The following is a 13090-nucleotide window of genomic DNA, read 5'->3' as shown; positions in this document are numbered from 1 at the left end:
TATAGCTACAAAGGGAAGGAAAACAAGGGGAAAACACACATAAGGTAATTACCAGGTTCTGCCCTGATGAAGATAATTGCCTCATTGTGTCCATTATAAATGTTGTCATGACTTTAGTTCAAACTTTGGCCTTAAACAATGGAGACCACAAAATACAGATCTGCTACATATTGAGAATGTTATGGGAATGACATAAATATTTTATACAAGGATAGCAACACTTCTTGAACAAACTTTATCTAGCCATAACATTCTGGCACATGGACTGCTGAAACAATTGTTGCTGGGGAGAGGTTCTGAGAGGAAGACTAATACCCCAAAGTAAATTTGTTTTCAGGTCTCCTTTTAGAAAGGCTTTCTCTTTTCAGTTTACTGCAGAAGGACTGCATGGTGGGGGAGTTGGAGGTTTCCCTGTGTATGCCCTTCCCTGAGGGCTTCACTGTGGAAGAATTATTGTAAATTCACAAGATGCTCTGTGGAGCCAAAAGACAAAAGTAGGCTCTATGGGAACAAGTTGAAGATTCTTCCTATATCGTTCCCTTTCTTTGTCCATTTTTTGGACTGGCTAATTCTGGAACGTGAGTGTAAGAGGCAACATCTATATAGGAAATTAAGTAGAGCTGAGATGTTGGCAATGACCCAGACACCACAGACATACATATGCTGTTAAATTCGTAGAATTCCTTTTTTGGTTCTTTAACTACCAGCATGAAAAACTCTAGAAAGTTCTTTTTAATGTTACAATATATTGATCACTAAATCCTGTGGTGACCTTCCTAAATGAATTATTACAAGATAATAGCTTCCACGACTCTATGAGCTACTAGTGGAACTCTTTGGTTTTCTCTTTTGTTTCTTTTTATTTAATGTCTTCTTTTTTGTCACAAATTTCTCCTTAGCCATTGTCAGTTTTTCTTCAATAACCACCTCTTTTCAATAATCACCTCTTTTAGCTCTAGGCCTATTACTATTTCTGTATTTCTTTATCCATTGTGCTTATTCTCTTTCCTTTTCATCAGTTTTATCTTCCCGTTCAATTCTGGTTGCATTTCTAGGAATGTGCTGTATGAATTCCACTTTTAGAAAGTAAGACTTACACATTTCTGGGACTTTGATAAATTGTCACAAGACCTTTTTTATTGTTAAACATCTTAAGATTGTATAGAGATGCTTAATTACTTCTATCAGATAAGGAATTAATAATTGCACCAAGAAAAACTTGGTATTGTCTTATTATTTAGCATGCACAAGACTATGCCAGATATTCTGATGTGATGGAAATAGGGAACTAGATGAAGCATAGACTCCATTCACTTCATATTATTATAGTATTTATATTTTTGTAGGGATAGTAGGAATGTTTACTAGGAAATAAAGGAAAAAAGAAAATTTGACAGAGTTGCTGCATTTCATTCAATAAGTTAACTTCAATAACTGAAGTAATCTTCAACTGCAACTCCTGATTTTTTTAGGCTTGAGGTAGCAACAAGACCAGGAATTACTCTTCCATCTCTGGAAAGCATATCACACCGGTCTTGGGACATTATGCAGACCACAGGCCACCCTCAGCCAAGCCTGAAGGTCAGCCAAAAGGTTCAGATTGTCCAGCATGCAGCTGTTTGTCTTTCTTAACATAGATCACCTCACCCAACTTCTGTTCTTACTGTTTGGTTTCTTTTCAAATCCCACTCTACTTCAAAATATTGTAATGTGTTCCTTGAAAGGACTAGCAATCACTTTTGAAGGATCATCTATCGTACTGCCCATTACTAGAGAAACCTCATCCTTAACTTTGTAGGCTGAAAGAGCCCAGATTCAAATTTACCAAATGTCGACTCAGGGAATTCTTATAAGAGGAATCCTGGATGAAAAATTCATATTTGCTGGAGTTTTGCTGCCTCTAGGATATCTCTTTTAGTAAGTCTTCCTTATGAAAGAAGCTGTGAACTGGCTCTAGATGTATGCCCTCAGAAATAACAAGCAATATTTTATAACTCTGAAATGAGTAACTTTTTTATCTCTGGCAGATAGTCTAGATAACAGCTCCATTGACTATTCTAAAGCTTGATGATGCAATCTATTGTAGCTGCAGGGACACAGTAAGAATATTTGTGCAAAACACTGAAGAACAGTTCTGAACACTAATGTGCTGAGATTACTAGAATTGCTAAGACCACTGACATAAACAACTGGTAATGTGCAGATTTCAAAGCTGTTTTTTCTACTGTTTTTTATAAGATTAAAGACATACCTTAAAAATAAGCACTTCTAAAAATAAAATCTATTGCAAAGAGTGTCCATGATATTTTTTATCCACGCCAGTATTTTATTTGTCAGAGACATTAAAATGTTATATATATATAATATAGAATACAAATTGTAAAGGAGGCAACATTCTTTAGAAGAAACAGAAGAACAGCTTTTTTTCACTGCACAGATAGTTTTCTAATTCCGTATCTTCATTATTCAGTATCTTTATTATTGTAAATAGAAAAATATTTAACAGACATTCTGCACTGCAAAAGAACACTCTAGACATTGGTCTGTGGTTCTTCTGTATGTCTATAACACAAAAACATTTAAGAGACAGCTTCTGCATAGCTGAGATTGTTAAAATCTTACTTTTCAGACAACACCCGAGGCTCTACAGTGAAGCTGATGCTACGTAGCTAGTTGTGAAAAGTAACATGCCAGTTACCATAATTAAGGAGCAAAATATTTATACTGTATGCAGGGCACCTTGATTAGAAGGTTTTCAGAAGACTCACTACAGGCAAGTGTTAAATACTACAAGTTAGTTCTGTGAGCCAGACAGAATTCAGACAACCAGAGATAATGAGACTATAAAGATGATATGTAGCTAGCAACAGTTGTGGCTTGCTTAAGGATACATGTAAACAGTCTGGTTAGAACACTTAACAGCATAAATGTGGAAAAAAATAGAAAGGATAAAGCAAACAATACATCAAATGGTTTGTGGGCAGTTTTCAGTACATGCACGTTCTCTTTTAATGCTGAGAAGAAATAACATGCCATGACTACTATCTGCAGAATAAAAGCATTCAAGTTTTTCCCACAGAAAAGATACCCACTCCTGCTACTCTTTCTCCAGTGTTATTGTTTTCTCTATGTAATGTGGTAGCTATCTGGGTTCATGCTGCCTTTAATTCTTCAGAGGCAGTTCCTTCCCTATTTTTCTGCCTTAACAGAGTCAGTCTTCTCTCTTCACTTCCTCAGGTGTCTCAGTCAGAGTTGAAATCAAAGAAGATTAATTGTTGGAATGATGGAAAGTTGTAGTCAGTCTGGATGGGAAAATGTTAGACATCTAAATGACAAAACCTATAAAAATTACAATTGCTCAATGAGAAACAGTCTCTAGGAGTAAGCCCTGAACAGGTTACCCAGGGAGGCTGCAGGTTCCTTGTGACAGAAGGCTCTAAATGATGGGTAGAGCAATTAGCCATCAGGGGTAACACAGGTACAGCACACCATGCTTTCGAGAAGAATGAACTCAAGGAATGACTGCATTTTGTATCATGTCAATGAAAGTAGTTTGAATGTAACTGAGACAGTCCTCATTTTTATTTCCAAGCAGGCTATTTCCTAGTAGGTATTAAAATCACTATGTTTGGACTTTCTTGTTTGCTTGTTCTAGTCTATTATTAATTATACATTATGTTTGTGGAAATCTCTCTGTGTAGTCATACAGATCTTGCATTGGTTTTAGCCTTGGCCTTTGACATTTAAATATCTGTGTATCTATTTGTATTTTTGTCATATTCTTCTCTTTGTATACCTACTGGATTTGATAAGAAGTCCCACTAAAATGAGAGATAATACAATCACAATTAATACAATACCTTTAGCTTTTCTTAGTCATGGAAAGGCTTCATAAGGCTAAATTAAAATTCATTAAAACTAGCTTTATTTATTAAAATTGGCTCAGGTTTGTTGGTACAGAAATTAAACTTTGGCATGGTAACTGCATTGTCACTTCTAATTTAGATAATTTTTTTAACTCATTAGTCTTACTTTGTGTATACCCTTTCCTCTTAATGAGAGCAGAAAGAGAATTTGCAGCCTACTGAGTTAGCCATCATAATTGTAAGCTTGTTTCAGGGCCTCTCAAACCACAGGTTTTGTTAAAATTATAAGCCAATTTAGCAACAAAGCCCTGTTAATAAATATAGTTCAGTAGTGGTTTTAAATCAGAAGTAAAATGATCAGCTCTTTATGTATTTGTTATGCCTATAACAGAACAGAAGGTCTCAGTGCAGCAAGATCATATCTTGGTGCAGCTGGATCATATGCTGCCCACATTTGCTGATTGTCATGGTGATTTATTGTTATTATCAAAACTTTCCTGCTTCTGCATACTAGTAATTGTAGGCTATTTGTAACATTTATGGCCAAAAGTACTGGAAGTGTACTCTGAGGTTATATCTGTACTAGTAAATTGAACAAGTGGAACTTTCAGGATGTTAAAACTCTGCTATTGGTAGTTTTAAATGCTTAGAATCAACCTTTAGACAATTTGGGCATGTTTCCACATGATTATCAGGGGCAGTTCAGGCATTAGCACAGGCCATTGGCCATTTGCAGTTTGCATGCAGACACCTTCATTTGGAATCTAAGAAAATATAATAGTCTGGATCTGATTCATTGTGTGCCAGTGAGCCTCAATGGCAGGGAAGAATCCTGGGAACATAACCTATTTGTCGATCCTGGTGGTTTGAGTATAGAAAATATCATACAAGATATGCAGAAACAGTATTTTTCTTTAAATAGGTTTGTAGTTATAGACATAACTCTTTGCATATTCATGTAGCAAATATAAACTTACTCCATTAACAAGGAAGGAGAGGAGAATGAAGGAGTGGCAGTCGGTCATAGAGGTATCTAACTGCTGCTGTCTTGCTTAAGAGGCTCTGCCAGGTCATCCTGACTTGCCCTTGGAAAGGGATGACTTGTCACTGATTGCTTTATGTCTCCCAGTACTTGATTGGGAGTAGATTACGTTGGATTAAAATAAAGAGTGGCTCTTTATTTTACAGGACAAAAAAGAAGCTCATTGGGAATTACAGTGTAAGACTATTTTAGCTGTACAATAAAGTTTACTTCTAATTGTTGGGGGAAAAAAGGGTTCCGGAATGTTTTAGGCAGGCAAGGTTCATTCAAGTTTCTTGCTATATCTGTATAGCTCTTCAGAACTTTTCAGTTTCAGATTAAAAAAGGGAGGTCTCTTGAACAGAGAGGCAATTTCTGTATAAACTTGTTCTCTTCTACTTGTTTCTGCACATGAGAAAAAAACTGAGAATAGTAAGCAATGTACTGACTTTTATACATACTCCATAATAATATTGTTCCTTTATTCCTATGCTTACAGGTAAAATATGCTTTTTGCTTTACATAAGATCTGAGCAGAATCATGATCCTGCCTTACAGATAATACTTACTAATTTCTTAAACTTTCTTCACATGAAAAAATCTTGAGCACAGTCTCTAAATGTGGTTTTTTGTCTCCTCAAGAATTTTTTCCTCGGCTCTGTTGGAACAATTAAGACTATAGATTTCATTGGATTAGTGCAAGTCAATGAACTTAAAATAATTAAAATACCACTATTAATGAAGACCTTTCAGCACTAACCATTATGTGAGGATTATAGTCTATTTGCCCAAATACTAATTGTGCTTCATATCTTTCATCCTTTATATGGCTCTTCCACTTCTCGAAATGCTCCCCAAGCTAAATACTCAATAGAAACTGGGTGAGATTTTAAAGCACCTGCAAGGGTAGTGGGAGTGGGGAGCCAGGTGCAGGGATGGGAGAAAAGAAAAAGAATATGCTGGTTCTGTCCCGTGTTGACAAAAATACAAACAGTGGGGTGGGGGAGGGGGAAGTTTCTTGTCAATCTGATTAAAACTGTACACGGTTCAATTAGTACCTTCAAATGAGGCTTCTGTACTATTAGCCCCATTGCTGAATTTCTTTTTTCTCTGTATAATTATTTCTTCTTAAGTCTTAAAAATTGGGGTAGAATTTCCCTCAATAATCCTTGTTTCTCTCAGTGATATGTTTATGTGACCTTCCCAGTCACCAAAGAATAAGTATGTAGGCAATTCACTGACTCTGATTCAACTTCCATAGATGATTACTTCCCTGAAATGAGCAGGAAGAGTAGCAGCTCATCTGAATTGCCATAGATATTCTTTCTTAGCAGAGCAAGGAAAATAACAGCTAAATCAACAGTAGTTCTGTATATCCCCAAAATCTGATATGCATAAATAACAGTTTTAAATCACAATCCTCTTTCCTTGTCTCCAGAAGCAGAAAAGGAAGCAGAAAAGAAGTCACAGATAACCAAACGAGATTTCTTCTGTGTTATTTGCACTGCAAACATCTAGAAGTCAGCACATAGAATTAAGCTGAGGGAAGTAAAATTTTGGACACAGACAGAAAGAGTAGGATAAAAGCTAGAAATGAGTCAGAGATGACCCTAAGATAACAAGCAGTGTTTATAATTCTTATAAATTCCTCCCAAATGACAAGATTTTTGTTGGTCTCATACTGACCCTGTGAAACTACAGCCCACTCAGGAATTTCTGTCCATTTAATAAAAGTCCTCCCTCTTCCAAACAGTCCCTGCCTTGTGAAATGAGTGCAGAACCAGGAAACAGATCTTAGGAGGGGACTTTTCAGGGCAGGAGAAGCAGAAATGGGACAGGACATGGAGTTGTGTAGAACGAAAGTGTATTGCTCATTTTGGAGCTAGGGCAGCAGGAGTGACTGCTGACAAGTAAGAGCTCTGGAAGCTTCAGAGGATAATAACCACAAAGGCTACTGGACCTCACACATGCTGGGGATAGGTAAAGCTACAGTTCACTAGATGCACAAACACATTTTTCCTAAAAATCTCATCCTTGGATGGCATCATGATTCATGACTGGAAGGGAAAAAATGCTGGATTTGAGCGTGAGGAGAAAAGTGATTGCTATTGGTTTGATAGAATTTATTTTATGTTCTTTAGACATAGTAAAACACCTGAATAGTAGCCTAGAGAAACAATGAGAAGAGATGAGAGCTGTAAAATACACATGAAAGTGATCTGTCCACATGACATCGACCATAGTCATCCTTTGCAAGACCAAACATGTTGTTAAACCTGACAAAATATTAGTTCAAAAAAGAAAAAGTCCAACAAAAATCTTATACTGTAGCAAAGGTTCTAAGATTGCAGTTTGTGCTTGTTTTACACTGAATATGAGGCAAGATGTCTACTGTACCCAAATTACCAAATAGAAAATACTGAGACAATGCATTAGACAAAGGGACAACAAGAACATCAGATGAGGACAGATTTGCAAAAGTTGTGGATAATGTGATACAGAAATTTTTAGGTAAATATCTAAAAGGCCCCAGTGATACATAAAGACATTCTCTGTGCATTCTGTGGTTCTTTGTGCACTGAATATCTGAAGCCTCCTATTTGTTGTTAAGGGTGGCTGATCCATAGAATGGATTTCTAACAGCAGGCAGTGGATTGCCAATGCACAGAGGATGCAGTATCTGCCTAGCAGCATGAATTTACCTTACTCCCTATTTACAAATCAGGGAGTTGAAGACTAACCACAGTACCTCACTGGAACCATGCAAGTCCCATGGCCCCAGAGGGGAACTGGGAGATGAAATCTATTATGGGAAGCTAAAGCCTACTGCCTTTTTCATGTAACCCCCAGTACATTTGGAGCTGGCAAATAAGACAGCATAAATACAGGTGTTTTTCTGCTACCTAAGTAGCAGAAAAGATCATGGAACAGTTGGGATCTTTAAGTCCAGTGAAGAATAAGAAGTCACTAGAGACTTTGTTCAATATCAAAGTGAGGAAATAAAAGACAATGTGAAAGAAATTAAATTTAAAACTAGAAGGAGAGGAGTCTTGAACAATGACTGTAAGCTTTCAACACAAAGATAATGTGGGTGAAGAGAAGAACGAAACCAGAGCAGCATTTTATGTTGTATGGAGTGATCACAACATACTTGTGATGACAGAGAAAGAAACCAGTGAGCAGGGAGAGGCTAGGGCTGAAAAGAGTACTGAAAGCGACAGGGAAGTGTAGGTTGGAAGAAACTAAGTGCTTGAATAGATGGATGTGTTTGGAGTGAAGAAAGTGCATGAATTTCCAGTTTCAGCCCTAAAGTCAAAAGAAGAAAGGGACTGGAGAAAAGAAAGTAAGACGTACAGTATTGCCTGCCTGATTTTCTAGGATGCTGGTAGGATCTTGTGAAGAGAACCAAGAGTGAAGAGGAAAGGGACTGAGGAGAGATAGCAGCTAGCAAAGAGTTGGCATCCTCTGCAAAGATGTTTGGCTGGGAATGTGGCAGGAATGTAACTGCAAAGCATTGACCTCGTAAGGCATAAAGTCATCTTACTATATTTTTTCAAAACTTTTGTTTGCTGAAGACATATTTTTTCAAAACATAATTTGACGAACCCCTGGCACTTGACAAGCCCCACTAGCATCGTTAAGGCTTAGGTAGTTTTAATTTTATCTGCATATTGTGACTTCAGAGTACTTCACCTCTGGGATAGCATCCCAGGAGACTAAAGCCGAGCAATATAGCTGGTAACGAAGCGCGCGTTGCGCTGCCTAATGCTCGCTGTGAGCGCCCGCGGAGGTGCCCGGCAGGATGGGATGGCCTGTCCCGAAGAGACCCCCGGGATCCCCGAACGCCGCCCCAGGGAAAGCCGCTGTGCCTGAGGGCCAGCTTTGCACATCCCCACGTTTTTACCGTACGGTAATACCGGGGCCTCAGTCATCGCCTCCGTCGGCAGAGCGGAGGAGAAACGCTTGTGTAATCGAGGCTCCAGCAACCAGCGAGGGAAGGGGCAAGCCTCCTGCCGCTGGTGCGATGCTGACAGCCCGGCCAGACCCTGCGGACGGGCAACCAGGCCAGCACCACGGACACTGCCCCAGCCTCCCGCCCGCTGGGCGCGGTGGCAGCAGGGGGGACCGGACCGCGGGGCCGGGGCCGAGCCCACAGCTGTGGTTGCGCTCCGGCGGCGGTGCAGGGCCGTCCCCGCGGGGCGCGGGTGCGTCGAAAGGGGAGGAAAAGGGGAGCTCCTCCTGGCTGTCGTCTCAGCCGTGACCGCGAACAGCCCGTGTTTACACAGGGCGACTCCCAGGCTCTCAAGTTTAGCGCTGAGACAAAATTTATTGCGGTTATTCCGGGGGAGGGAAGAGTTCTTATGCTTCTGCGGCGGCGGAGGCGAAAGAGACCGGGGCGGGGGGGAAGCGGCGGAGGGTCAGAGCGGCACCGGGCTTTCCTCGGATGGTGTTCCTTGCCAGCAGTTCGGGAGTAACTCTTTGCGATGCTGCTCCTTTCCTTTAAAACGAGTGTTTCGCCGAAAATGCCAGTGTAATAACCCAGGGATTCATCCCCTAATGAGAGATGAGCAGCGCCCTCGGTCAGCGGGCCCCGCCGGTCCTCCGGTGCTTGACGAGGGGGCAGCCTTGCCCCCAGTGACTCCCATTCTGTCCCCAGGTGTCCTGCTGTCCTTGTCCTCGGTGGAGCCCGGTGCCTTTCCGCTTCTCCCCAGCAACCCCTTACTTTGGGCGGTCGCGTGTTATCTCGAGTTTTTCTGCCGGGCGACCTGCGGCTATGACGGTGTCAGCCCGGGGAGGTGAGGAGGGGGGAAAAAGGGGGCGGAGGAGTGACAGACATGGGCCTTGCCGTGCCGCTGAGCTGGTGTCATTTGTCTTTCAACCTGAACGCTGTGATTTCATTTTTTTTTGGCCACGATTATTTTCTGTTACTGGGGCTACGCGACCGCTCGGGGATGACCTTTCTTCTTACTGGAAGCGGGAGCCCCCCGCGCACCCCTCCCCGGCCACCAGAAGGTCGGGGGTTTTCCCTCTCCCCACCCCATCCCCATCCTGGAGCCCTCCCTGGTCTCCCCCCGCTGCCGCGCCGGTGCTCCCTCTCCTCGCGTGACCTTCCCAACATGGCGGCTCGGCCGCCCCCTCCTCCCTCCGCCCCACCGCCGCCGCGAGGGGCCTCCCCGGCGAGGGGGCGGTGGCGCTGTCAGCCGGGCGGGGCGAGACCCGGCCGGGAGCGGGCGCGGGGCAGGGCCGGGCCGGGCGGGGCGGTCCCGGCGCCGCGCACACTGACAGGCGCTCGGCCAGCAGACGGCGGCCGCGCTGGGGTGCAGAGCCGGCCGCGCACCCTCCCGCCGGCGCAGAGGGAACCAGCATCGCCTCAGCGAGGAGACGCGGGGCGAACGGCGCTGGAAAGCCCCGACCGCCCCCGTACCTGTGCCCTCCGGGGGCGGTGAGTGGGTGTAGCCGCCGCCGATCACCTGGGATCCCGCCCCGCAGCGCCTCCGCCTCCCGTCCTCGCCCGGCCGGGGAAGGCGCCACCGCCACCGCGACCGAGCGAGTGAGCGATCGCGCTCCGAGCGGCCGCGGGCAGCAGGACCAGGGCCCGCGGGCGAAGCGAGGCGAGCGCTGCGGCGCCGGTGGGGCTCGCCCGCTCTCGGCAGCCGGGGCGAGGCGGGCGGGAGGGGCGGCGGCCCCCGGCCGGCGGTGCCCGCGGCGCGGGGCGCTACAGCCGCGGCAGGATGAACCCCAATGTCACCTACGCCAGTCGCAAGCGGCGGAAACCTGTGCAGAAAATGTAAGCGGCCCCGCGGGCGGGCGGGGGGCGAGGCGGGGAGGGCGGTGGGAGCGACGGGCTTCCCGGGGCCGCGCCGTCCTGCCGTGGAGGCCCGGCGGGGGCGGCCGGCGGCGCCGTGCGGGGCAGGAGCGCCCGGGAGAGGGGATGCCGCGAGGTGCTGGCGGGTTTGTTACTGTTTTTAGGGCTGTTTCCCCCCAAAAAAACCCAAGGGAGTGCCAGGGCGCTGAGGGTCGAGGCGGGGGAAGCAGGGAGCGGTGCCGGCAGCGCGGCGCAGCCGGCTGACCTAGATTGGGAGGCATCTGAGGTGACGGCTCCGCGCGGTGGCTGCACTCGCCCCGCCGGAGCGGGTCCCGCGGGTGGTGCCGCGGTGACTGCCCGCTCCCCCCTCACCGCTCCCGCACTGCTCAGGTGTCTCTGCGGGGAGCGAGTGGTCGGAGCCGGGAACGGCTTGGCCGGTTCCGATCGTTTAGGGCTTTAACCCCCAGCTTTAACCCTCCGGTATTCCATGAGATGCGTTTATTTGCCAAAGAAACCCAAATGCTGTAGACCGGTCGAAAGAGGGGAAAAAAAAAAGTCTAGTGTATGGTGGCTTTTTGTTTGTTAATTTGTCACATTGAAACTGTGGGAACAGCTTACTATCTGAGTAGTTTTCTACGATGCACCTGCTTTAGGTTTGCATCCGAGGCTTTGTATGCTCCACTAAAAGGCTACTCTCATGAGAGGGGCATTTTCAGGCTGGAGGAGATGCTTAACTTGCACTTTCGACCGAAAGTCAAGAATCTATAGGTCATAAAAAGTAGCAAAGCTAAACTACTGAGTTGCAAGAAAAATAAGGAAAGCTAAAAAAATCTTTGTGCATTTCTGCGGGGTACTTCTGTAGATGTAAAATAACTACCAGAACTACAAAAGAATTAAAGGAGACAATGACAAATATTTAATGAAATCCTAGTGTGAATGATATGTTTTTAGATTCACAGCAGACAACTGTCTTGGGGGGGGGGAAGGGAATTAGCTTGAACACTTGCTTCTTTATGGTTGGAATTGATAGAATGAATGCGTGTAACCGTACAAGTTAGCACAGAAAGTCTAAAAATGTATAATTTTCTTTTTTTTTTTTTTAATTCCCTTACTAGAAAATGCTTTAATTATGAAAAGAGCAGTGCTTTCTTCTTTGACCTTTCTTTTCCAAATAAAAATGTAGAGGTACCTAGATAAATTCACACTGTAGATTTGGACTTTTAAGAATGAAATCAGTGTTTTTTCATGAGGAAATGACATGTATTTGTAGGCTATTAATAGCTAAAGGCAAATAGTTCTGGTTGTGAAAGGGCGAGGTGTTCTGCCTTGCCTGGTAAGATAGCTTAATGTCTGGCTTACTCTTAATTTCTGGTTAGCCTTGGCTAGAGGATGTGAAACCTTGTATTTTACCATACTGTAGTGTCTACATAAGTAATCCTTTTCCCTGTATCTACCCGTTATGTAAGTTGTCTGAGCTGCTGTGATTAGTTGAACTTGAAGCCTTTTTCTTTTTTTTTTTATTACTAATAGGAACTATTTATCTATTGAGGGACTGTGTCATTTAGGACCAGAGGGAAAAGTTTCTTCTCAAAATAAAAGTATTCATATTGAAATAGTGTGCTCACCCATAATTGAAGCGGAGGCTGATTATTAACCTACTTTGTTGGGGTTACTGGAAATTATTTTTATGTAACGCATGTAACGTTTACGTGTTTCTTTTCTTTTCAAAATGCCTATACTCTTTGGCTGCTCCTTCTGTTAGGCCAGCCTTGCAGAACATTTCTAATGGGTCAGAGTGCTCCAATTTCTCACATAACTAGTTACAGACCACACCTTTAGGCCAAAAAAAAGTGAGACAGGTAATAAGTTTTTTTTTTTAACTGATTGATGGAGGGAGGTAAGATGTACTTGGTGCTGGTTAATAAAGCTTTGAAACCAGTGTCATTTTAATCTGTTTGAAGTTGATAATGATATTTCCTACCCTCAGTAGAATTCACAGCTCTTCAAAAAAAAAAAAAAAGGTGATACATTACTGGGACTAGTATCTTTATAGAAGAGTTTGTTTCTGTTGATAATTCTAATGTTTTGTTTGCCATGTATGTAACTCTGAATGGCACATAATAATTGGTAACCTGTGGTGACAGGCAGATAGTCTTTAGAAATGGAAGAAGGTCCTAATATATTGTCATAGTTGCCATTGAAAAAAATTAAATAGAAGAAATACTTCTTACTTCAGGTGTAAATAACTCATGAAAGCCATGGTGGTAACTCAAAACCAGTGTAAGAAACATGCCTCCTGCAACTACCCCCTTTTATTATCTGCCATGTAAAGAACTGAACTTGAAAGGGAATCACAGGCTGTTGCCTGACAGTGCCAAGTGTTGAAATGTACTTTTT

General features: G+C 43.4%; 1 protein-coding gene across 1 annotated transcript in view; it reads left to right on the top strand.

Annotated features, from left to right (window-relative positions):
• The first annotated feature begins 10351 nt into the window (after positions 1 to 10351).
• The window catches only part of AHR (aryl hydrocarbon receptor), a 59446-nt gene continuing 56707 nt past the window's right edge, over positions 10352 to 13090 (top strand). The window contains 1 exon segment of the mRNA XM_032692834.1: positions 10352 to 10675. Coding sequence (XP_032548725.1) covers positions 10620 to 10675 — 56 coding nt within the window. The 5' untranslated portion in view covers positions 10352 to 10619.

This window comes from Chiroxiphia lanceolata, chromosome 1, assembly GCF_009829145.1.
Source record: "Chiroxiphia lanceolata isolate bChiLan1 chromosome 1, bChiLan1.pri, whole genome shotgun sequence".
Taxonomy (NCBI): domain Eukaryota; kingdom Metazoa; phylum Chordata; class Aves; order Passeriformes; family Pipridae; genus Chiroxiphia; species Chiroxiphia lanceolata.
The sequence above is the reverse complement of the archived record's forward strand: the minus strand, read 5'-3'. Positions and strand labels throughout refer to the sequence as shown.